We start from the raw sequence: 25876 nt of genomic DNA on the forward strand, positions 1-25876 counted from the left end.
AGTTACCACCCAAATGCTTCCCTTTCCATAAACCCGCCCCTGCCACCAAACAGAAACCGATTTCAGCTGGAAAGTTGTGTGAGTTGGCTGTGATATTGTCCACAGTGAAACAGTGTGCCAGTATTCACGGGCTAGGCTATGACTTGTATGAGGTATTTTACTCTGCTCGTGTCTGTGCACAGTAAGAAGTCTCAGAACACCAGATTAAAGTCCAACAGGCTTATTTGGTAGTAAATGCCACTAGCTTTTGGAGTTTGACCCCTGTTGGACTTTAACCTGGTGTTGTGAGACTTCTTGCTGTGTTTATCCAAGTCCAACGCTGGCTTCTCCACGTCGTGCCTGTGCGACCAAACCTCGGTGACAATTGGTTCTTTTGGCTAAGAAGGGAAGAGGAGGCATTTTTTAATTTTTTTGTTTAATTATTCTCTTCACAAGTCTTCACCTCTCTTTGTACTCCTATGAAAAATGAGACTCTTAGGACTTTCCTTTAAGTCCAAATATGGTTTTCAAAGAGTACAAAGGCCATGTTAAATTGTGTCCTCGGTTTTGTGTATTTCAGGAAGGTCTTCATCCGAATGGAAGTACGAAAGTATCAGAAAGCGCAGGTGAACAAACCAGTGTCCAGTTTCCAAGTGGTTTACAACAAGCATGTTTTGACTTTGGATGACCTGGCTACGCTTTATGGAGAGAACTGGTTGAACGATCAGGTCAGACAAGGGGACAAGTTGTGCCACAAATGTTTACAACTTGTGATTGATCCTTGGGAGGGTCATGTGTACCTCAGCAAAGTGACAACGTGTTTTATTGTTAGTGAGGTAGGAGTGTAAACATATAAAGGAAGCTATTTTTAGATTAAAGGGTTAGAGCCTTGTAGTAGCCACCATCCACCATGTATAATTTTATAATCTCCACTGCATTTTCTACATTATTGAATGGAGGCATCGCCTTAGCTGAATGGAGTCTGTACTAATGAACAAATAATTAACTGTCTGGTTTCCTTGTAGGTAATAAACATGTACGGAGAATTGATTGTAGATGCAGTACCGGATAAGGTGAGTTTATAATACCAAAAGCTGACCTTTGGTAGAAGATACATTATTATAGTTTTGATAGTGTGCCTTGCCATTTGGTACAGAGTTCCTTGGTGTTCATGTCTTTCAATTATTACAAATGAAAGTGTTGCAAGTTGGCCAGCTCATTTGCCTCCAGAAAGTACCAAAAATGCTCAGGGAATAGCTTACCTTCCTGATTGATTGATTGGGAATCATGGCGGGGGGTGGAACTTTTAGAGAAAAGACACCAGCCTCAAGTGGTGAACTACTGGTCTGTGCATAACAAGAAGCATCAAGTCTTATCCACAGTTCTCTGTTAAGTGATCTCATCTGGAGGGACAGCACTAGTGCTTCAGTGCCCTGGTTAAAATGTGGGAAAATCAACATGTTTGCCTCCCATGATTGCAATCCAGCAATCACTGCTGAAGTTCCATTTGTGGGGTGGGATCAGGCTCAGCTGTGAAGCGGAGAAGGAGCTGTCCAATACTCACTTGTGAAAAGTGCCCACTGAACTGATGGCGATTGGCATCTGTATTGAACTTTCATTTGGCAGTTATTAATGCCATTGGGGGAAGTAGGGGCCATAAATCTGGCAAGAAGTGGGCATTTTATCATATATGTAAATTCCAGGTGGCAGGACAACAAAGCAAAAGTGCCTCTTGTTAAACAGGTTTCTGCTTCATTCATTTCGCTTCTTCCCTTTTTCCAGGTTCACTTCTTCAATAGCTTCTTTTACAAGCAACTTCAAACTAAAGGATACAATGGAGTGAAGCGGTGGACAAAAAAGGTGAGTCATTGAGAGAGAGTGCATTATGACAAGCAGCATGATTTTTACAAGCCCAGCATATTTTAGGAACTGTTGTGGAAGCTATTGTTGTGGTGGTGAATGCCATGGGGTGCACTGTACTTTTCCTTCCAAATTGTAATGTTGTCCACTGCACAGGTCTGCATAAAGCTTTTGTCTTCCACATGTGTGACTGACTTGACCAGTCCCTGTGGAAGCATGTCTTTGCATCAGTCTAGAAAGCCTCCAGTCGCATTCAAAAATAGGTGAATGCTCTGACCCAAACCAACCCCTGTACTAAAACTGACAACCCCTGCCAAGGTGTTTGCATAGTTGATCTGAACTTGCACTCCCATATTTTTCAGCCAAGTTGCTTTAAAGAGAATTTTGCCTTTGGTGTAGATCCTTCTAAATATGTGTATTTAAAAGCATGAACCTTGAGCATAACTCAGCAGATTGTTACAGACTTGCGTATTGTAATAACCAACCTGAAAAGTATTTAACTAATATAATATACAGATTTTAAATACTCTAATCTTGGATATTTCTTTATTTTGGACTTGACCTGTTCTCATTCATGCACTGCACTAGGGTGAGAGGTCTTAGTCTTAGGAAAAGGGTAACAAATTTAAAACAGAGTTGAGGAGAAACTACTTCTCCCAAAAGATTATGAATCTGTGGAATTTGCTGCCCCAAAGTGCGGTGGGTGCTAGGACAGTGAGTAAATTTAAGAAGTTACAGATTTTTAATTGGTAATAGGTTGGAGGGTAATGGGGATGAGAAGCATATCAGCCACGGCCGAAGGGCAGGGCAGACTTGATGGGCTGAATGGCCTAATTCTGCCCCTATAATCTTAGAACTTATAAAATTCGACAGGAATAAATCAGAGGTTTCAAATTTTGTGGTTGCTATCCCATAAATAGAAATTACCACAAAATGGGCCAAACTAATGTTAAGATTGCCTCCTTTGATCAACATGCTAAAGCAGGCAGAGTACATCAGAATAAACAGGATATGTTGAAGATGCATGTCAATCAAATCAGACTGGCCTCAGCTTCTAAGCATATACCCCAGTTCTACACTACAAAACGTCTCATTTCCAATTCATGATTTTAAGAGGACACTTAACAATTTTCGTTTTCTCTTCCATTCCAAAACCAGTGATAGAACTCCCCCCCCCCCCCCCCCCCACCATTTTTGTTGTGTTGTTCTGCATCGTCTCTGCTTTTGTGTACGCTTGGTTCCATACCTCGTAATCAAACTGCAGGTTCTTGTTTTCTTTGGACCATTTGTCAGCCTGACTAGAAGTGTTTCTTCTTGTGTTTCTGTCTAGGTGGATTTATTCAGCAAAGCCCTGTTACTAATCCCTATTCATTTGGAAATCCATTGGTCATTGCTAACAGTTGATCTTCCAAATAGGAAAATTTGTCTGTATGATTCTCAAGGCATCCATTTTAATTCTTGTGTTCAGGTAAGGCGATCATTTGAGTAATTTGTGGTCACTTTTTGTTTTAAACCTTCCCCTTTTTGTTGTCCTTTCTTGAAGGCAATGACCAGCTGAAATATGGTTCTGTGAGTACTGATAGAAGGCCTCCTGAATGATAGGTGTTTTCATGTGTAAGTCTCTGCAGCGAATACTACTAGATTGTTCAAAGTATGGAGCTTGATCCTCCACTCGCATGCCTATTTCAAGTTAATGGATGTCAAGGAGGAATCCTGCCTGATCTTTTGCTTCTTTCTCTTTCCTTTCACCAGGCATGGTGACGGTAGTTGTAGCATTCCCAATGTGAGCAGTTAATTCAGTGCAAGCGAGGAATCGAACCTTTTTTCTTGCACAGCATTTTGTTTTCCAGAGTATCCATTCTCCACAAGTTTTTTCTAGGTTGAAAACAGGCCAAGTGGAGTTTTGACTTAATGGTAAAGGTCTTTTCAGATATTTGGATGCAGAAAGCAGATATCTGGTTTACATCTGAGCAGTTCATATTCACAACTGGGATGTAAACTTTTTCCTGTGGTGTTTTAAAATAAATTTATCTCAAGTTGCGGAATATTGTCAGACAATGCAGTATACAATTTAATAAACTTGTGTACCCTTGTAGTAAGTGCCATATGAGAGCCACTAAACAACAGATTGATACCAAATAGATAAAGATAAAGTCAATGTATATGCAAACAGCACAGACATCTTAATAGGAAGATTCTGTCTAAGAGCAAGGCTCTGTTGGATAGTTTAATGTGAGAATCCATTTACTTGTCAATTGTTGTCATTGCTTTACTAAATGTACCAGTAGTAACCCAACAAACTAGTGATTCCTGGACCAACTCTATACTGCAACAATAATTAAATGTCACAGTTCTTATTTATTCAGTCAGTGAACACAGTTTGCAGTGTAATGGTTAATATTAATGACAGGGTTAGCAGTAGCTCACTTACTAGCACACTTGCCTCTGAGTTAGAAGGTTGTGGGTTCAAGTCCCAATCAGGCACAGAAATCAGGGCTGATGTTCTAGTGCAGTGCTAAGGGAGTGAATTACTGTCAGAGCCTTGGCTCAATGGCCTATGTTCTGTCCATCTTTCAAATGAGAAGTTGAACCAAGGCTATACTACTGTCTTGCGTGGTTGCAAAAAATCTGATGTCATTATTTATGGCACTATTTAGAAGAAAACCAGTGCCATTATCATCCATGTCTTGGCCAGTATTTGTCACTCAATCACAAACAAAATTACTTGCTCAAAATCACATTGCCATTTGTAGGAGTTTTTCACTTCTTTTAAAAATGCCTTAGGTATCTTTGTTTTAATGTTCAGCTTGATTGCTCCATTAACCTGAAGATGTGATCCAGTGTGACAAAACGTAACAGTACATAGTGTTGTGAATTCATAAGAGGATGGAGCATGAGGGTTCAAATGGCAGCATTAGGGGAAGGTGATCTTTCCCAGATGGAACAGAAGTTACTAGACTAGAGAAAGAAGAAGGTACATTTACTTGGCGTTGAGGCAATATGACATAGGATACACCACAGGATAGATGGCACAGAAACTGGCCATTAGGCCTGATCTGATCATTCTGAATATTGTTGCATCTGTGTTCTGTCCACTCATCTATAATCCAGAGTGAACAGCATGTGCATCTGTAATTCACCCCAGCAACTTTCTGATTACACTTTTGAGAGAGTACCGATTTGTTTCAGTCTTTATCTGAAGACAATGATTTTTGTTATCTTCGAGTGAACTAACAAAGGAATGGAGAAATTTAGTGTCCCTGAAGTTTCAATCAATCATGTCAAAGTCAAATTGAGCACAGGTTAAATGCAAATCAGGACCTATCCAGGACCATCAGAAATATGCCCTAATCCTGAACTAAAAGGGCTCTGATTTGTCAAACCATTACCCTTCTCTCCTCTAATTTGCACTTGGTTATGCAGTGTGAATAACAACGATTTAGAACTCGATGACTACCACCATACTCATTTCACTTACATATGTGGGCGGAGAATTCTGTATTTCATAGCTTGAAACTGGATTCAAACAGACTGTCAGCAAGAACAATAAGCATCGCCCAGTTTTCGGTGTGTTGCTCACAAACCATTTAATGTCGTATTTTTTTAAATCAACGTTGGTTTAATATGGAGGATGCTATCTAACCATATGAGAGACAGTGTGCAAACATCGTGTACTGAAGTATGAACTGGGGAGGGGTTTAAAACTACCTTTTAAATACGCACAGGAAGTTCCTTTGCATCACTTCCTGGAGTAAATCGCAACTGCACTGCCTTTGTGTCGGCTTTGTGTCATCCTTCTAAGGCAGGAACGTCACTTAACAAGTATGCACAGGTTTTTCCTCAGACACCTGATCTATGTTGCACAGCTACCCTAGGCTACTCGCCCCTTTTGTAATATAGAAATATAAAAACCAGAAGCAGGAGAGTGCCATTTGGCCCTTCTTGCCCGCTCCGCCATTCATTTTGATTATGGCTGATGTGCTGTTGACAGAACTCATGCTATGATTTGTAGTTTTGTTTCTTTATAGAAACCTGGGAAAATGGCAAAGTGCAGCCAGGTCGGCCAGTCCAGTATCAGCAAGTATCGAGAATCAGTTAGAAATCTAGTTGAGGTTGTATTCTTAATTTTCCATTTCTAATGTTAGTTATGTTATTCTTTATTTGGATTGTGATGACCACCATTCCAAAAAGAAATAAAATATTAAATCTTTGGGCACCCAGATTTGATGCTCTGAGTAAAAGAAGGAGAATCATAAATGAGAGGACAATATTTTTGATGGTGGAATAAGAAAGAGAAGAATAATAGATACAGAAACAAAAGAAAAAAGCAGAGAAAGACTTGTCACATCCCATGGCTTTGTTGCCCTGAGTTAGGCAGTTAATGTGGAATAAGGGAGTGAGGTCTCCCTGATCCCTGTATAAGAATTCTCAACACCCACTATGCGTGAGAAAATGCAATTAATGTCCAAGTCTAAAAAACATTCCAGCTTTTTGGTTGGTTATTCCCAAAACAGGAAGTGGTGTAAAGGAACTAATGGGGCTTTGAAGATGACGGGCCAAATGTCGAGCACGTGTCCAAAAACTAAAATCAGGTGAGCAGCAGGAGATTTTTTGATGCTACCAATGGACATTTAGGTGATAAATTCTTGTTTACAAGGATTTTGATAAATTGTTGGTGTACGGTTATTCCAGTTTAAAAAGTGGATTGCGTTGTGAAATCATCCCAGTGAAATAATCCTGAACAACTCCAAATCTTTGAAATATTATTGGAGGAAAGTCCTTTTCTAGTAAGAAAATTGTTGACTGTTGAACGTTGGCCTATGCAGAATTTAGTATTTGTTCAAAGTACTACTTATAGCTTATTTATTAGTGACATTTTGCTTAAGTGCCGTCACTTCATAGTTAGCAGGTGGTCAGAAGGTATGTTGTTTCTGTGTCATGTCAGCTACAATGAGCAAGAGCAACCTAGAATATCATTGTTATCAAGTGAATATATGTGTACTTAAATGTAAACCTTCCTGCCTCTATGCAATCACTTCACCTTCCATTTGCCAGCTCCCATGATGGCTTGGCCAAGACTAAAACTTGATATTTGAGGAATCCTGATAAAGAACCACCGCTAACATGGTTTGATGCTTCATCATGGCATCTTATAATCTTGTTGAAATCTCTTGTTTTAGAATTTGCAGCACGTCCATAGACTGAGATGTTGCTCTTGAACAAGTAATTGAAATAAATACTCTAGGAACTGTTGTGGGGTGTAAAACTCAGATTCAAGGAGGGTTGATGTAGTTGTTTTTATACCTTTGTAATGGAAAATTGTACTAAGAGTGCAATTACTCTCGCTGAGGAAATGTACTGGAGGAAACTGACATTTACAGAAACATACTCCAGATGTAATTCCATTCAGGGAGGAATTAAAATTAATGAGGGGCAAAAAAGCATAGTGTACATACATTTTGAGTCCAGCCTGCACCCTTCCAACCCAACAAAGTAACTTGGAGCAGTTTCAAATTGGTGCATATTTTTGCTTGTTTCTTGCACTATGACTGATCTGCCCAACTTCTCTGGTTCACAGAACATTCTGAGATACTTAAAGACAGAAGCTGGTGAGAGGAATCTTCCTGCATTCCTGGAAGGGTGGAAAGCTTTTGCCACGACGGTAAGGTTCAAGCTGGTTAACTTGAGGTTAAATTTATGGTAGGCTCCAGACTGCAACTAGCTGATTGCTACAGATGTAGCTATAAATTGTACATGTGCTTCTCTGGTTTCATAAAAACAAATGTTTAAAGTATCTGCCTTTATGTTGCTGTTGTTGGAAGTTGGAGTGGTTTCAATTCTGCATGAAAGCTGACAAACTTTATATTTGTTCCTGGTTGCACACAGTAGGCTGTTTAACATATATTTTGCATATCCCCATTCATACGAAAATAAGTTGCAACTACTTTTTTCTCATAACAGACTGGCAACCTCCAGTAACACATACTAAAACAGACTGAGCAGATGTTTAGTCCTTGTACTGACCTCAGGCTGGTAATTAGATTACTGCAGCATGAGGGACAGAAGTGGTTGGTATGTAAGTCTGCCGAGGCAGTGCACGTGTGTGGATCTGTTTTTGAGGAAAGGATTTGGGTTGTCTGTGATATCGCTGCTTTTCCCCTTGGACATGATAGTCCGTGGAAGACGTTGACAGGAAGGGCTAATTTTTTTTTAACTGCATGCGTTGCTTTGAAATGCATGTATATTTTACTTGATGCCTTTGTTGTTCTTTCTTCCCATAGTGTATTCCTCAACAGAAAAATGACAGTGACTGTGGTGTGTTTGTTCTTCAGGTAAGGATAACTTGTTGTTTTCCCTGATCTACTTGTGTAAAGTGGTTGTGAAGCTTAGTGACTAATAAAATATTCAAATCACCTACGAAGGCTGAAAATGGTTCCTAGCTCGCAGCAGTTGAAACCTCTGAAGGGAAAGCAGACTAGATACGTATTAGGAACAAAACTACAAATAGATTCAATCCTCAATTTGTTAATTAAATTTTTTTAGAATGTCTGAGGGCCAAGGGCCCAAATGAAACCACAGCCCAGCAACAATTACTACCTTTGCAGGAGAAATCATAGATCACAGAATCCCTACAGTGCAGAAAGAGGCCATTCAGCCCATCGAGTCTGCATCAGCAACAATCCCTCCCAGGCCCTATCCCCATAACCCCACATATTTATCCTGCTAATCCCTCATGCATCCCAGAATACTAATGGGCAATTTAGTGTTCTAATCCACACATCTTTGCACCTAATCCACACATCTTTGGACTATGGGAGGAAATTGGAGCACCCAGAGGAAACCTGCGCAGACACGAGGAGAACGTGCAAGTTCCACACAGTCACTCAAGCCAGGAATCGAACTCAGGTCCCTGGTGCTGTAAGGCAACGGTGCTAACCACTGTACCACCCAGAAAGTGGAAAATGAACTTTTCATTTGCATGTTGCCATGTCAGAGCTCTGTCAAAATGCATCATTAACTTTGACCTATTTGAAGTGTTGTTATTAGGAGAGTAGCTAGATGAAAATCTGAAATCGGTAATTTGCAGGCTGAACTACTGTTACAGTATCGATTCTAAAGGCTTTGCAGTGCCAGGAAATATCTTAATGCTGTTTCGTTGTCAATTTACTTTTAAATTGCAAACGTTTTAAATCAGTTAATACTGATATAAAATGCTGAAAATATCAGCACCTGAAAAGAGATGCAAATAGTCACTAAGTTCTGAAACATTAAGTTTTTCTTCTTTTTGGATACAATAAACCTGCATTTTTTTATTAATTAGATGGTTAATGGTTAGAGTTGAACATTTCCCATGTAAACATTCAAGATGAAATTAAGTGCCGGAAACTGAGGCTGCCATTTATAGTTTTTCCAAATCTTAACTTTGCTGAAGAATTGTCACAGTTTGTGGTTATGCTGCTAAAATAGCAAGATACTATTATTATCCTACTGAAATGCACACTTCAATGAGCCCATAAATTTATAGCTTTTAAAATACGTTCCAACTGCATTCCCCATCACACCCGCTCGTAAGGCATGTTATTATAATCTAACTATACTCTCCTTGTCATTGGCATTGATTTCTGCCAAGTATTCTTTAAACAAACAATATGTTTCTCTTCAGTATCTCAATTTTCTCCGAATCCACATTAAGTAGCATTTAACTTCTGGCTCACTTAAAGATTTTTTTTGAAAGAGCAAAGAGACAATGAGAGGGGCAGAATTTATCTAATCATATCACTGGAGTGAACATGTCCAATAGAGCACATCCAGGCCATTGTTGAGCATTCCTAAAGACTTCCTGAGACAACTAAAACATCCTAAGACACTTGAGTGACCTGAAATAAATGACTTTAATAATGGACCGTGGTTAAGGATTTCTTAACCCTGATAGTCTTGATTTTACTTTGTTTCAAACTTTATGACTTGGGTTGATTATATTGACAATTGCAGGTTACTGCCTCAGTGTCAGGTTGTGTTGAGGTGTTTTGGTTTGGCTGCATCTCACCCTTGTTGCACAGCTCTAGAAAAAAAATAATACTTGGAATAGACTTGCCTTCCTACTTCCTTCCAAGCCAGGATTGTTATTGGAAGTTTGACTTGATGCAAATAATGGTAAAGAAAGATTAAAGCGTAAAATGGTGTTGGAATGTCTGAAATGTGTAGGTGAGTGGGAAGAGTCGGACAAGAATGAGAAGAGGCTCTCTATAATGGACTGAATGGATTGTTGAGGTTTAATGTAGGCAAGTACCAATAAGGTAATTTAACCTACTATCATATAGGTATGTGTGCTCAATCCAAATAGTACATTTCAGTTTGTCATTATGTCAGCTTGGTAGCACTGAATCAGAGGATTATGATTCAAAGCCATAATACAAAAAAACAAAGAACAACACAGCACGGGAAACAGGCCCTTCAGCCCGACAAGCCCACGCCACCATCTTAACAGAGCATTTTCCTACACCTACCTTGACCCTTGCGTATGCGTATGGTACCCCCCCATTGGAAACCAGATTCAGGGGAGAATAATTTAGGGACAATTTGTTACACCAGTCAGCCTAAGAGCACATCTTTGGGGTGTGGGAGGAAACCCACGCAACCACAGGGAGAATGCGCAAACTCCCACAGACACTGGCCCAAATCCATGTATCTGCACAGCTAGCAGTGATAGTCACTGAGCTGTTGTGGTGCCCATCTGCTGGTCCAGTTTTAAGCACACACACACGACGTGAAGTACTAGGCCACTCTCAAAACATCCAAGAGCAGCCCACGCATGACCCACCGTGTGCATGTCCCTCGTTAGACACAAGGTGGACCAACACACCTGCGGAGTAAAAGAGATAAAACATCAACACATGTAGCATTAGATTTCCAGTAACGTCCTGAGGCTCTGACCCTTATTTAAAACCGTCTCCTATAACCCTCCATCCCTGTTTCACTCATGTGCCTATCTAAGTAAACCTTAAACAAGTCCAGCATGCCTGCCTCCACCACCTTACTTGGTAGTGCATTCCATACCCCCACGACCCTCTGTGTGAAAAACCTCCCTCTAGTATCCAAATTATACTTCTCCCCCCTCACCCTTAGCTCGTGACCCCTCGTGATATTTGTCTCCAATCTAGGAAAAAGCCTGCCAATGTTTAACTATACCCTTCATTATTTTATACACCTGTATCAGATCCCCTCTTAATCTCCGTCTTTCTAAGGAGAAGAGCCCCAGTTTACCCAATCTTTCCTCATAACCCAGTCCTTCCATACCAGGCATCATCCTGGTAAACCTCCTCTGCACTCTCCAGGGTCTGTTCTGCTGGTATATGTCACAGAAGCAATGGCAGGCACATATTCCAATATTCTTGTCAAAGTTCCTCCTTCAACCATCACCATCAAAAAATAAATTATTCATTTTATTGCTGTTCCTGTAGTGTTGGATATGGATGCTGCATTAGCCACTGTAATATTTGTACAGCTGTTTTGGAGAAATGTGGCAGAGTTCTTTTTAATTACTTCCTTTCCTCGTTTTTGTCATGTTCTGATTCCTCTATTCTCTGTTGAATTGGCTGGTGGTGGTGTGTTTTCCCACATGCTCCTCACCAATTCCTTCAAGAATTTGCAACCTTTTCAATGTGCTGATGGTGTATTTCTGTTGCCCTTTTAGTACTGCAAGTGCCTGGCTCTAGGCAGACCCTTTCAATTTTCTCAGAAGGACATGCCTGAAGTAAGAAAGCTGATCTACAGAGAACTGTGTGAGTGCAAGCTTTTGAAGTGAGCTGGCAAGAAAAAGCTGCTGATGGAAACTCCTCACCAGGAAATTGCATTCCAGGAGACCGGCGTGGCCAGTACTGTTACATGCTATGTGGAAGGCAGGGAGGAAGTACTGAAGGCACAGTGGCAGTGCTAACCTCCTTTCCAGGTGCATGCATGGCCTGAGCACCTTCAGACTTAATAAAAGCACAACTTTGCTCGATTGGCCTGTTGCTGACAAATTGCATGTAGCAGTAGACTATAAATTTAGACTTCCTTATTGTCTGCATATTTTGAGAACCTCTAAAGTAAAGGAAGTAGTAAAATTTACATTAACTTAAGGGGAAAACTGAAGTCTTAGTGTAGAAATTGTTCCAGGTATTATTAAGTGACAACCCCCCTCTTCATATCCACTGGGGAGATTTTCACTTTTTCCACAGATGTTTAATGACCATTAGGTCATTGTGTTGACTGCAGCATGTTTAAAAGTGAAAATAGTTTCATTCAAGAAAATGCAGTGACTCTGGGGTCAGTACTGTGAATGGCAGAGGCAATGATAACACTGGACATCAGTACTATAAATTTTACATGTTTAAACTAAGGCACATTTTTGAGTTGTTTTCCTGAATTTTTCTCTCTCTCTCGTTCAATGGGCTGTGCTTCCCCATTTCATTAGTAAAATAATGGAATGAATTTGTTAGAGTGATCTAATTATAATTTGATCTGAGTTGGTGTGTGTATTTGCCACGCTTCATACTGATGAAAAGCCTTTTCCCTTTCTGCTTGAAGAAAAGTATTATTCTTTTGTATTTTATTTATAACTCTGAACATTTTGCCCTGAAGGACTAATCTCCATATAGAAGTTCTTTCCCTTAAAACATCAGGTACCCAGGTGTTGCAAACTTGGGTGCTGTCAACATAAACTTTTGTTTTTTAATTGTTTGGTTGTGAATGTTGCTGGCAAGGTTAGCATCTATCATCCATCTCTAGTTGCCCTGAGAAGGTAGTGGTGAGCCTCCATGAACTGCTGATATAATGCATCTGAAGGCATTTGAGTCAACCACATTGATATGAGACTGCAGTCCCATTTAGGCCAAGCCTGATAACCCTCAGGTTTGTAACTTTTTAATGACAATCTGGCACCTTCATACTCACTTTACTGAATTTTTTTTAAACATGAATTAAAATTTGTGAAATTTGAGCACACGCTCAATAATGCAACCATTACACCACTGTATCTTGTACCTACTTTGAGTTCCGTTTTCCATTTAATTTTGTTTTTTGATCGGTCAAATCATGGAATTTATAACTTAGGAAACTAGTTTTGACCAATATAAACTTTTTTTTTAAATTTCATCGTTTCTTTGAAGCAAAAAGATGGAACCTTAAGTGGGGGAATTCTCAAATTAATTGAGTCAAGTTGAGGGTGAGTGTTTTTTCTAAATAATGGTCAATTTTGAAACATGGAGGGATAGGAGTGTAGACTGCTAACCTCCTACTGCTCTGCAACAATATTGCAAATAGGTTTCAGATTTTTAGTATTTGACTTTTTTTTCACCCATAGTTAAATCTTTTCAAAATGTGTCCCAAACTTTGCAGCCTGAACTCAGAATAAACCTAGAATATATACATTCATTGCTTTGGTCAAAGCATGAATTTCAGTGCAACAGTTAATTGTCCCAATGACTTGAAATCAAATCAGTAAGTGAAACAATTATTCAAACTTCCTTTTATATTTGAGTATTTCTGTCAGAAATTGATCTTTTTCTCATTTGTGCTGGATACTTGCAGATGGTGGTTCTGGTTATGATTCTGAAAATAAACTGCTCTATTTCAGTGCTGTGATTTTGCAATCCTGGAAGGAGTTTCTAAATCTGAATTTCCAGACTCTTGTGGGCACCATCTAGTTGTATTGAACCTGCATTCATGGTAGAGAGCAATGGCAGTGCATTATATGGCCAGTCCCCTTTAGGAAGGTGCAAAGATGCAATTAAATATTTATACAAGATCTACTTTGTACTGCGCTGAAAGCATCTTGGTACACCATCCATTGTATCCTGAACCCACCAAGTCTTTTACAGATTAGGAGACGAAAGATGTGTAACGTTATAAACATTAGTGCAATAATAGAAGCTGTGAGTAAAGTAGGAGAGACTTTTTTTACTCACAGAGCTGTTGTAATTAGTTTTATGTTGTTTTGAAAATTGGACAATAAAGTATTTGAGAAGTATCTAACCCTCTATTACTGACTTCTCATTGCCCTACCTGCATCTTTTCTTTTCCCTCACTGTGGTGTAACCGTTTGGAAGTTTTTCATACTTTGTTCGCAGTCTGAAATTTCTGGTTAAGTGTGCTGCATTTAACTGAGAATGAATTACCTCACAATTCCAAGAAGAGTTTGTATAATGCTGTTATCTACATGATCAAATTAAGTTACCCTAAATCTGAAGTAGTAATATTGCAAGTATAAAAATGATGTAAATTTTTGAAATTTGGTGTTTGCATGTTAATTTCAATGCTTTAAATGGTAAACCATTTAAGTATAAAAAGGATTTTTTTCTTACAGGAGTTATAATCCTAAATGTTCTTGATAACTTGCAACTAGTTTGTTGATGCACAGCAAATTGCTTGTGGTTGATAATAATGGTCTTGTCTTTACAACGATCGGTGAAATAGTTTCACACCTGCCATCTACAGGTGGCTTCACTTATGCTTAAAGGAGAAGTTGCTCTTTCTCCTCATCAACAAATATGGTAGAGTAAGACATCATTGGTACCAGTCTCTCTCAATAGCCATCACCCCTTGAGTTTCAATTATCACCAAAAGCTCTAAACTACTGTGGTCTCTTGTTGCTTGATCTCATTTGCAACAAACCAATAAGGAGTCTAGTCTTTCTGCTATCTTAATTGCACATTAACTACTTGGAAAATGGGAATGGGAATAAGTTTCTGAGCAGTTGGACAGTGGAGTAAATGCATCTTTTTCCCTTCCAATGTCATAACCTTGCTCTTGGTATAGCATATGGCTGATAGTTTCAGGGTGTATACCTTGCATTACATTTTTAAAATGGGAAAATATCTTCAGGCAAGGCTTATTTATAGTTGATAAGTAAATAATTAGAATCAGTTTACATAAGATGGCTGTCTGAAACTTGAACAATCTGTCAGCTCTGCATTTTGAAGGAGTATAGAAAAAGGACTTGTATTAAATAGTGCTTTTGTGACAACTTGTCCTGGTTTCTTCCCCCCCCCCCCAAATGCTGACACTATAGTTAAGAAACCCCACCAATACCTCTACTTAAAGACTAAGGAAATTGGGCATGATGGCTATAATTCTCACCAACTTTTACAGATGCACTGCAGAAAGCATTCTTTCCGGTTGTCATAGCTTAGTTACAAAAGGTTATGAATGTAGCATCACACAAACCAGCCTGCCATCCTGTCTATACTTCCCCCTGTCTCAGAAAAGCAGCCAGCATAATTCAAGGACCCCATACACACAAGATGTGCTTTCTTCTCTCTATCTTCTGTCAGGACAAAGATACAAAAGTGTTGAACAGTTTTTTCCCTGTATCAGACTTTTGAATGGACCTACTTTACATTGTTGATTTTTTTTAACACCCTATGTGCTTTGTATGCCATTCAAGAAACAATACTTTTCACTGTGACGATAATAAATCAATAAGAAAGGGAAAAGATAAATGAATGGGGTGTTAATTTGCACAAAATAGTGTTAAATAGAGGGAAAAAATGCTACAATGCTGTGTTTGGATGATAAACAGCACTAACAAATGTACAACAAAAGGACATGTCACACTTTTATAAAGAGAAAAGTTTAAAATTATGGCATTGCTCAACTAGGTCCTTTCAAAAAAATGAGTATCCCATCACACCTCTCTCATGTGCCTTGTAAATGGCAAACATATTGGGGAGGCAAGAGATGAATTATTCAATTGCCAAAACTTTGGCCTTTGGTTCTTGAATGCACAACAGTCACTACCCACTAGGTGCTCATTCTAAAGATTATTTGATGCCTACAAATAAAAGTAGCTTGGACAAGAACAGCAATTAAAATGTCTACATTTAATCTTCTAAGGCAAATCGCTCAGGATCAAGAATGACTTTCTGGTTTGATGGGTTTAGCAGCTCTCTCTCAATGCACAATGTGTTGTCTCTCACACATGTGGGACAAGAGGTTTGTGCACTCTCCAACATTTCGACCTTGTCTGTATTTCTGTCACCCTCCCAAATGAATCATCTACAAACTCTGTCAGCTCTTTGGGAACAAGCCAGGAATTGCAGAAACCCCTACAGTGCAGAGAGGCCATTTGGCCCATTGAGTCAGCACTGTCCTGGCTTGTTCCCACTCAGGCCCCATCTGATATCCCTACATATTTACCCGCTACTGCCTCTAACCTACGCATCTCAGGACACTAAGGGGCAATTTTTAGCCTAGCCAATCAACCTAACCTGCACATCTTTGGACTGAGAGAGGAAACCAGAGCAGCCAGAGGAAACCATGCAGACACAAGGAGAATATGCAAACTCCACCCAGACAGGGACCCAAGCCAGGAATTGAACCCAGGTCCCTGGAGCTGTGAAGCAGCAGTGCTAACCACTGTGCTACCGTGCTGCCTGTAACATAAGCCTACTTTAAACTTAACTTAAACTTGACTCCTTGATTAATAATGCAATCCTACTTCTTTTACACCCTACTTGTCTTGCCTGAAGATTCTATACCCCAGGATATTGAGCCACCAGTTCTGCTCCCTCAATCACGTATGTCTCCATGATAGCAATAATATCACACTCCCATGTGTTAATCAACAATCTTAATTCATCTGTCCTACCCATAAGATTCTTTGCATTAACATAAATGCCATCAAGCCTTGCCATATTCTCTGTCTATAATTTGGTTGTGCATCACCCTCCACTGTACCTCCATTCCATATCCCATCCCTGTCAAATTAGTTTAAAGTTTACCCTCCCCCCCAAAAGCACTTAGTAAACCTCCCCACAAGGGTTGGTCCTGTTACGTTTCAGATGCTATCCATTCAACTTGTACAAATCCCACATTCCCCCAAAATGGACCCAGTTAGCCAGGAAACTAAAGCCCTCCTCCCTGCACTGGCTCAAGTCATGTAGTCATCTGCTCTATCCTCCTATATTCATTAGGATGTTGCACCAGGAATAGTCCAGAGATCACAACCTTGCTATTCAATCTGAGATCTTACTCCCTAAAATTCCTATTCCTCATCAGTACAAATGAAAACTACAAACTGACAGTTCACCCTCCCCTTTCAGAATATGCTGTATCTGTTCAGTGACATCTTTAACTCTGACACCTGGGAAGCAACACAATCCTGGAATCACAACAGCAGCTGCAGAAACATCCGTCTGCACCCTCACTATTGAGTCTCCTCCCACTATTGCTCTTCCACTCTTACTCCTACCCAGTTGTGCAGCTGAGCCACACACTGCTGTGAACTTGACTCTGGCTACACTCCCCAGAGGAACCATCACGCTCACCGTTTTCCAACACACAAAAAAATCAGTTCATCGGGCTTTCCTGATGACCTCCCTGCCTCCTCCTCCTTCTGACTGGTTGTCATCCATTCCCTCTGGTTGTACTTCCTTAAACTGTGGGGTGACCATATTCGAACAAGAATACTTACAGAACAGCAGAAAATAATCCACAAGGTATTATTTATTTATTCTAGCAACATTGAGCTGCACTGTATGGCCTTGGAGATTGGAGGAGTCTATCCATGGTCTTTGTCCATGGACAGAGTGGCTACCTATATGAAACATTAAGCACAGGTATCAAACAGCTGCCTTCAGGCCCTCAACAATGGCTTGCACACGCAAGTGCCTCTTTAAATTGGCTGCATGATGCCTTGACCACTCATCGCCTCAACTGATCTAGAACTAAGTGTTCTATGACTCATTGCAAGCAGGGAGTACAGCTGGATCATGAACTGAATGATTGTGCCAGCAGAATTAGGAGAGGGAGACTTGACTGCTAACCTCATCCCCTAAGTCAGTACTGAGAATGGTGCTTTCTGTTCCTGTAGTCAAAATCAGTTCCTGAACAAGAAGTCTTTAGCAAGTTTAAAGTAAAGTTTATTTATTAGTGTCTCAAGTAGGATTACATTATCACTGCAATGAAGTTCCTGTAAAAACCCCTAATTACCACACTCCAGTACTCTTTTGGGTACACTGGGGGAGAATTTGGTACAGCCAGTCCATCTAAACAATCTTTCAGACTGTACGAGGACACCAGAGTACCCAGAAGAAACCCACACAGAGAATATGCAGACTCCACACAGCGAGTCAAGCCGCGAATTGAACCCCGGTCCCTGGTGCTAGGCAGCAATTCTAACCACTGGGCCACCCCTATCGCCTTTACTTTTCCATCACATTGAGCAAATGCTACTTTGGCAGCCAGTTAGCAGCTGTCTCATTCCTGCAGGGTGCAGTTATCTGCCACCACCTGATACAACACTGGTGAACCTCCTGTGGAGTAGACATATCAAGGAAGTTTACCTCTGCCTGCAGATCCTCAGAGATGTTCGTGGCCTCCTGGGAGCTGCATCATTGTTGCTTCCCTCTCTCTGCAGAGTTGTGTATCTACTGGCAGCATAGTCACACTGCTCCTGCTGCTGCTGGTCATCTTGATTCTCAGTGGAGGTACAAATAACACCACTTAAGGAATACCTATAGCATCAGATGGATGAGATGTGCAGACAGATCTTCAAACATAAATGACATTTTCAATGTGTCAGCACAAATATTGGGAACCAGACACGTTTCACAAAAACATAAGACAACAGCTACAAAAGCCGCGTACTTGTTGGCTTATTTCGGTCATGGGTACATGCTCCTCTACGTATAATCTCTACTTATCTGGCTTTTACTGGTGAGTTCCAGGAAACTTGGGGAGCCAGAGACAATGGAGTTAAAGTCTAATTCCAAAACCAGCATTAATATCACTGTAATTAAGCAATGAACATATTGCAATTGACATCCAGCCTCTCCCAAGGGGGTTGCCAGATTCAGAGCAGAACTGCCCACCAATGTACATTTAGAGAGCAGGCTGTACTACACCAACACCAGAATTTTCCACTTAGCACAGCATCAATCTACAAACGTAATGAAAACAATGCACTCAACCTTAGAAATAGATCTTGAAGATTTCTAAAGTATTTCAAATTGATGTTACAATAATTCGAACTTACATTATAAGAAAATACATACAACCCTTGTAACTTATTTTGCATGAGGTGCTGGGAGGTTACAAAGGCAACTTAAAGAATCAGGTTTTTATTCACTTTTTATTAGATTGACAAAAATTGCAACTTTAAAAGGAACCAAAATTCAACAACGATTTCACCTCAAAAAACTGGGCACTGTTTCAAAACCGTAAAAGGAGTTAGTTGGGCCGATGAAAATATGAATAGGACAAAGCTGTAGGCATTAAAGTTTTAGCTGTATGCTTCAATCCCAGGTTTCGGTGAAGATTCCAGCTTAATTATCTCAAATGTGCAGCCAGTGAAAATCTAGAATTTCTGCCTTGGTTCTGGGACTCTCTGCATCTGGACCAGTTTACCAAATCCACCTCTGCCAGCATCATAATCTGTCCTGTATTCATCACGTACCTGCAAAAAAAACCCAAATATATTAGCAAATAAAACTACCCACAAGGCCTGGGTAAGATGCTCTGGTGCAGGCTTGATTGGCCAAACGGCCTCCTGCACTGCAAGAATTTAATGGATTCTATGGAAAAAGTCTTTACATTTCTATCTTCTGTTCTAACAAAAGATCATGAATCTGAAATCTTAACTGTTTCTGCACAGGTGCTGCCTGATCGGTAGAGTTTTGAGCATTTTCAGTTCTTATATGGGAATAAAACCACTTATTGACTAAAAGCTGTTCTATGTCCTAGCCAGATAAACATGACAGTATTCCCTTTATTCAACTTCTCCTAAAATTTGATATGGAGAATTGATTGATGTAAGTGACCAATACCATATTTCATTGCATCACCAGGTCATGTTATAAATCTAAAACTGTGACCCACAATAAAATATAAATAACAGTGCCATCATGGCTTGCATCATATAAAGAGTTACTCCAAGAACTGGTGCAACAGGTTTCAGTTTTGGTATAATCCTGAGTGTATAGTTTTGGTTTGAAAGGGTACACATGTCATAAGACCCACTTTGCAGGACCTTCTTAAAGCCACAGATCCCTATAGGTAAGTGATTTCCAACACTGTCAGCAGGATTGGACTGTTCAATAACTAAATGGGACTGCAGTCTCATATCAATGTGGTTGACTCAAATGCCTTCAGATACACTATATCAGCAGTTCATGGAGGCTCACCACTACCTTCTCAGGGCAACTAGAGATGGATGATAGATGCTAACCTTGCCAGCAACATTCACAACCAAACAATTAAAAAACAAAACTTTATGTTGACAGCACCCAAGTTTGCAACGCCTGGATAGAGGTGGAGAGGCTCTTCCCGCTCAGAAAGGACAGTAGGACTAGAGGGCACAGCCTCAAGATTGGGGGGGGGGGGGGGGGGGGGGGTGGGGGCGGCACGGTTTAGAACTGAGTTGAGGAGGAACTTCTTCACTCAAAGGGTAGTGAATCTCTGGAATTCTCTGCCCGTTGAAGTGGTGGAGGCTGCCTCGCTAAATATTTTTAAGACGCGGGTTGATAGGTTTTTGATAGGCAAGGGGATTAAGGGTTATGGGGAGAGGGCAGGAATGTGGAACTGAGCCACGACAGATCAGCCATGATCTTATTGAATGGCGGGGCAGGCTCGAGGGGCTAGATAGCCTACTCCTGCTCCTATTTCTTATGTTCTTATATTCTTATTAATTGAGCATGGACTCAATACCAAAATGTCAATACATGTTCAGTGTAAAACTGAAGTCTTTGCTACAAAAAACTAAATTGAAATGAATAACTGTTACAAAAATGGTTAATACTCGATGCAAGATGAAGATTAAATTTCAGCAAACCAGGGATTTTTTCATCACCCACTTTAAGAGCAGGCCAACAATACTAACTATTGATCAAAATGTCAACGATTCAAAAACCAACTAAACAAAATTTGAACTTAACACCAGCTCAATAGATACATTACAAAGTTAGTGCACCCATAATAAATCAAAATGGTTAGGAATCTAACTGTCTCAGTCAGAAATTAAATGAATTATCATTACTACATGCATCATAGGCCTCCTCACCGCCTTAAAAAACAAATGGATCTCCAAACACACACACACATTACTAGTTAAGACACAGTTCTAATTATACAGAAGGGGTGGCATGCATTCAATTTTTAAAAAGAAAACTAGAGACAAATGACATTGGGGGCAAACCAATTTGGTCTCATGGCTCCATCCCCAGATATTTTTAACCCTGCAAGATTCAGTGATGCGTGAGATGGCTCTTTGTGTTCTAAACAAAGGGCAATTAAAGCTTACTTGAAATTAACAGTGTATCCAACTGTATAATGGCTACAGTGATACACATTATGATAGCACTGTCATTCAATTCTTGCAGGTTAACAGACAAGTTCAAATTATAATTCAACTGCAGGAATTGGCTTTTTTTTAAAACAAGGACTGCTAGTCAATAATGCAAGTGATACTCCACTTATTTTAAACACAAGTAGACATTTTTGGGAAATGGTGATAATTGCTTTAGTGCATCACAACATGATAAATTCTCAAAATGCCACTACCTGTTAACACACATTTTATAAGATAGTCATTCCAGTTACATTGCAAGGAAGTTGACATTCTCACAAAAATTTCAAAATTATTTCCTCATTCCATTACTTTGAAAAGACTGTTTGCTCTTTTCAGTTTTCATTTGAGAAGGTTTGATTGTATGCACAGTATCATACAGAAACAACGTACCTGACCACCAGATTTCCCTCGTCCAAACTGCCTGCCTTCTCTGAAGCCAGTGTCCCAATCTGTTCTGATGATTCGATCGTCCAAGCGTGTTCCATTAATAAATCTCATGCACTGTTCGGCATCACTACGTGTGTAATATCTAATTAAATCATTAAGGATAAGGTACCACTTAAATAAGTACTGAGGCATAAAGATAGGAGTCATCAGCAATTAACCTTTCCCTATGTTTTTCCATGAAGTTTCCATATGTCTAGATGAGGTGTATTGATATAGGAATAGAACACTTCCATGCTCTTTACATATGATTCCAACAGGTCTGGAATAATGCAGGCACACATGAAAAATAAAGCTCCCTTTTTGGGTCCATCCTATAAAGGGAAAACTGAAAATCCAGGCTCAGGTACCAGTTAGCTAGAATATAGCGAGAACATTTTGTTGTAGCTGTACAAAGTCATGGTCTAATAATGTATACAATTCTGAGCAAAACAATTTTGAAAACTTATATTGCTTTTTCAATGAATGCTGCGCAGAGTTACCAGAATGTAACTGGTGACTCCACTAATTAAGATTCTGAGAAGCAATTACATCAGGTAGGCTTATATTTCCTGGAATAGGTTAAAGGACAAGTTGATTAAGCTTTTTAGAATTTTGAAAGTTTTCATGGGGTAGACCAAAAGAAATCTGGTAGGAAGTTAAGGACAAGAGAAAACAAATTTAAAAATCAGAGTTCAGCCATTTAGGAAAGAAGTTGGAAAACACTTCTCCATACAAAAGATGAATGCAGAACCGTTTCCAACAAAAAGCATTAGATGCTAACTAATAAAGATACACTAGTGATCTCACTCATTGGCAAAAAAGGGTCATGGAGCTTCCCAATTGTCTTACAAATGTGAGCTTAAGCCAAAATCTGCTTTTCTATTGGAAGTCAAAAATGCTGTGGCATTATTTTAAAAGATGGGGGAATTATCACTAATGCCCTGGCCAACCATTATCCCTCAATTAACACTACTAAATCAGGTTATCTGATCATTATCCTGATGCTTGTACTGGGAGTTTGCTGTATGTAAACTGGCTGCCGGATTTCCTACATTACACTTCAAAAGTACGTAATTGCCTGTAAACCACTTTGGGATGTCTCATGGTCACAAAAGGCACTACAGAAATATAAGTTTTGCCTTTTTAAAGGCCAAAAATATTTTATATCAGTACACATGTCCAACAGAACCAACTGTTATTTAAAATTAAACTTAGGTCAGGACATAGTCACACATAAAAGATACTCCACAAAACAGAATCCGCATGAAGTTTTCTTGATTTTGTCCAAACCCATTATGATTCGCTTAACATCGCCGCTTTTTGAGAAGAGTTCATAGATCTGTTCCTCGGTTGTGTAAAATGATAGATTCCCAACATAGAGTGTGCAGCTGTATCTCAGTAATTTGTCCTGCTCATATCGACTTCCCTTAAAAACAAAACAGTTTAAATTTAAAGTCAGGGCAATAAATACAAAATACATTCTGCACAGTCACACTAGTCTACAATCTAATGAACATCAAAGGAGAAATTCAACACTGCACCTATCTTGTGTTTGTGTAGTTGTGTTTTGGGGCGGGGGGGGGGGAAGAGAATTAAATTTGTCTCAAACACCTGGGCCCAAAGTATGCCAGGTACCAAAGTGCAATCTGGTGACTTCTGGGTGCTTGCTTGAAATAAATGTTAGATACCTTGTGTTGATACATTGTGATTTAAATCACATCAAAAGGCAGCATATGTTGAATTTTTCCTCCATTATCTGCTAATTCTGACATCAAGTTCACAAGTCCAACTCATGGCCAGTAACATACAGTGGAATGCAATAACCAGGTTTAATGATGGCAGTCTCACTCTGAGTTTCTTATTCCATACCAAGCATTTGAGCACATAAGCTAACGCTTCAGCAAACATTGGAAGCGTCATCTTTCAGATAAGACCTTAAATTAAATCCACCAGTTCAGGTAAACATTAAAGATGCTTTAGCACAATCTGAAAAAGGAACAGTGGAGCTATTCCTTAATTGTCACCTTTAAAAATACATTAAGTGGTCATTTATATCATTGCTTTTTGTGGGTTCTTACTATGCATATTCACCAAGAAAACTACACTGAATACAAGAAACCAGATATCGTCTAACCAAGGCATTGCACAAAAGCACAACTCCTGCTCCTTCCAAACCCTTTGAGATGAAGGCCAATATTCCATTAATGATTTTGACTGCTTTTTGTATCTGTGCATTAACTGTTAAGATTAGTGTATACGGACGTCCAAATCCCTTTGCTCCCCTACAGTCCCGACTTTCTTACCATTAAGAAACTATTTTCGCTTGCCTTTCTTGGATCCAAATACAGCCTTGCACTTGTCCACTCCAATTTGATTTATTGTCACATGTATTGGTATTCAGTGAAATGTTTTGTTTCTTGTGCATTATACATACAAAGCATACCATTCATAGAGTATATAGGGAAGGAGAAAAGGAGTGTGCACAGAATGTAGAGTTAAGAGTTAGAGCAGTTTTAAAAGTATAGAACAAGAGTAACAGACAGAATTAGAGGGTGTGCTGGGAACAGCTCACAAGAAGTTGGAGGGAGTGCAGAGGAGGTTTACTAGGCTGATACCGGAGTTGAGGGGGTTGAGCTATGAGGAGAGGCTGAATAAACTAGGCTTGTACTCGTTAGAGTTTAGAAGAATGAGGGGAGATCTCATTGAGACGTATAAGATGATGAATGGGATGGATAGGATAGAGGTGGAAAGACTCTTCCCGCTCAAAAAAGACAGTAGGACTAGGGGGCACAGCCTCAAGATAAAGGGGGGGCGGTTCAGAACGGAGTTGAGGAGGAACTTCTTCACTCAAAGGGTGGTGAATCTCTGGAATTCTCTGCCCGTTGAAGTGGTGGAGGCTGCCTCGCTAAATATTTTTAAGAAGCGGGTTGATGGGTTTTTGATAAGAGAGGGGATTAAGGGTTATGGGGAGAGGGCGGGAAAGTGGAACTGAGCCACGACAGATCAGCCATGATCTTAATGAATGGCGGGGCAGGCTCGAAGGGCCAGATGGCCTACTCCTGCTCCTATTTCTTATGTTCTTATGTTCTTAAGTCACCACACTCCCGTGCACACTGAACTCCAACTATCAATTTTCTGCACTGACTTAATATAGGCCCCTTTATAATTGTTTCTCACTTCTGCAAACTTACTGCACCTCATAATAAGAATGTCAAAAACAAACCCTGTTCCTCACTCCAAGCTGTGCTGAGGATGTAAGGCAACTACTTCATTGCCAGGAGGAAACAGTCATTTTTGCTCCCCCACCAAGAAAATGGAGCCAAACTAACTGGGAGTATAGACACCAGGTCACTACTGCAAAGATTTACCCTGGTACTAATGCAGTTAGTGGTTATTAATTGATTATGATTGGAAAAACAGGAGTTAACTGGTTACCAGTCAGTCATCACTTAGGGTGACATTGGTTCATAGAATAGAATTCCTACAGTGCAGAAAAAGGCCATTCAGTCTGCACCAACAACAATCCCACGCAGGCCCTAACCCCATCACCTTACATATTTAATCCTTCTAATCTACACATCCTGGGACACAAAGGGGTAACTTAGCATAGCAAATCAACCTAACCCACACACCTTTGGAGTGTGGAAGGAAACCGGAGCACCCAGAGGAAACCCACGCAAACGTGGGGAGAACGCGCAAACTCGATACAGACAGTGACCCAAGCCAGGAATTGAACCCGGGTCCCTGACGCTGTGAAGCAGCAGTGCTAACCAGTGTGCTACCGTGCTACCCTGCTGTTAGCTGATTACCACTCAGTATCATTGGTGGGGGTGGAGGTGACATCGGTTAACTGGTTATCACACAGGGTGACATTGGTTAGCTGGTTACCAATCATTTATCTTGGGGGTGCCCTTACCCGAAAGTGTTGGTCCCGGTACTGGCTCAGCTCCACATGGGAGTCACTATTCAGCGCGTTCAGCAACACAGACATAACGCCGAAATACCAGCAGCACTCAGCCAACCGGAACGAGAAATAGCCTGCGCGAACCGGAAACCGTGCCATATTTTCGTCCCCACGCTCCCCGCCCGTAAATCCATCCGGGCCGCTACCAAAGCCGTGATAATAGTTCCGGCTCTGGAACCGCCCGGCCGGAGAATCCAACAAGATGGCAACGATCGGTGTTTCTTCTTTGTTGTTAATAACGAGATAAAAATGTAAGCGGAAAACAAAGAGGGAAGGAGAATCGTTAGTAATGATTCGAGGTGGTCGAAGCGTTTCCACGG

The 25876-nt window shown here is 40.2% G+C and overlaps 2 protein-coding genes across 4 annotated transcripts in view; one reads left to right on the forward strand and one right to left on the reverse strand.

Annotated features, from left to right (window-relative positions):
• Positions 1 to 14137, forward strand: part of LOC145341061 (sentrin-specific protease 5-like) — a 28989-nt gene extending 14852 nt beyond the window's left edge. The window contains exons 4-10 of one of the 3 annotated variants that reach the window (XM_080185831.1): positions 560 to 605; positions 1005 to 1052; positions 1762 to 1839; positions 3170 to 3307; positions 7418 to 7501; positions 8121 to 8171; positions 11534 to 14137. In XM_080185831.1, coding sequence (XP_080041957.1) covers positions 560 to 605; positions 1005 to 1052; positions 1762 to 1839; positions 3170 to 3307; positions 7418 to 7501; positions 8121 to 8171; positions 11534 to 11644 — 556 coding nt within the window. In that variant the 3' untranslated portion in view covers positions 11645 to 14137. Of the gene's footprint in view, positions 1 to 559; positions 708 to 1004; positions 1053 to 1761; positions 1840 to 3167; positions 3308 to 7417; positions 7502 to 8120; positions 8172 to 11533 lie in introns of those variants that run through there. The other 2 variants (XM_080185830.1, XR_013886334.1) reach the window with 2 other exon arrangements.
• Positions 14138 to 18938: 4801 nt separating this feature from the next.
• ncbp2 (nuclear cap binding protein subunit 2) lies at positions 18939 to 25873 on the reverse strand. The gene is made up of 4 exons (XM_080185832.1): positions 25509 to 25873; positions 22837 to 23018; positions 21557 to 21695; positions 18939 to 19276 (listed from the first exon to the last, which is right to left on the reverse strand). The coding sequence occupies exons 1-4, from the start codon at positions 25653 to 25655 to the stop codon at positions 19178 to 19180; spliced, it is 567 nt and encodes a 188-aa protein (XP_080041958.1). The 5' UTR covers positions 25656 to 25873; the 3' UTR covers positions 18939 to 19177.
• Between the last annotated feature and the right edge of the window lie 3 nt (positions 25874 to 25876).

This window comes from Carcharhinus amblyrhynchos, chromosome 3, assembly GCF_965287045.1.
Source record: "Carcharhinus amblyrhynchos chromosome 3, sCarAmb.v2.hapA, whole genome shotgun sequence".
In the NCBI taxonomy this organism is placed as follows: domain Eukaryota; kingdom Metazoa; phylum Chordata; class Chondrichthyes; order Carcharhiniformes; family Carcharhinidae; genus Carcharhinus; species Carcharhinus amblyrhynchos.

What these genes read in the sequence shown, in the direction of transcription:
- ncbp2 (XM_080185832.1), bottom strand. Translation starts at nt 25,655, where the DNA reads ATGGCACGGTTTCCGGTTCGCGCAGGCTATTTCTCGTTCCGGTTGGCT. An exon ending in TGCGGATTCTGTTTTGTGGA is followed by an intron (nt 21,696 to 22,836) that starts GTATCTTTTATG and finishes TGATTTAATTAG; the next exon opens with ATATTACACACGTAGTGATG. An exon ending in GAGGGAAATCTGGTGGTCAG is followed by an intron (nt 19,277 to 21,556) that starts GTACGTTGTTTC and finishes TTTTTTTTGCAG; the next exon opens with GTACGTGATGAATACAGGAC.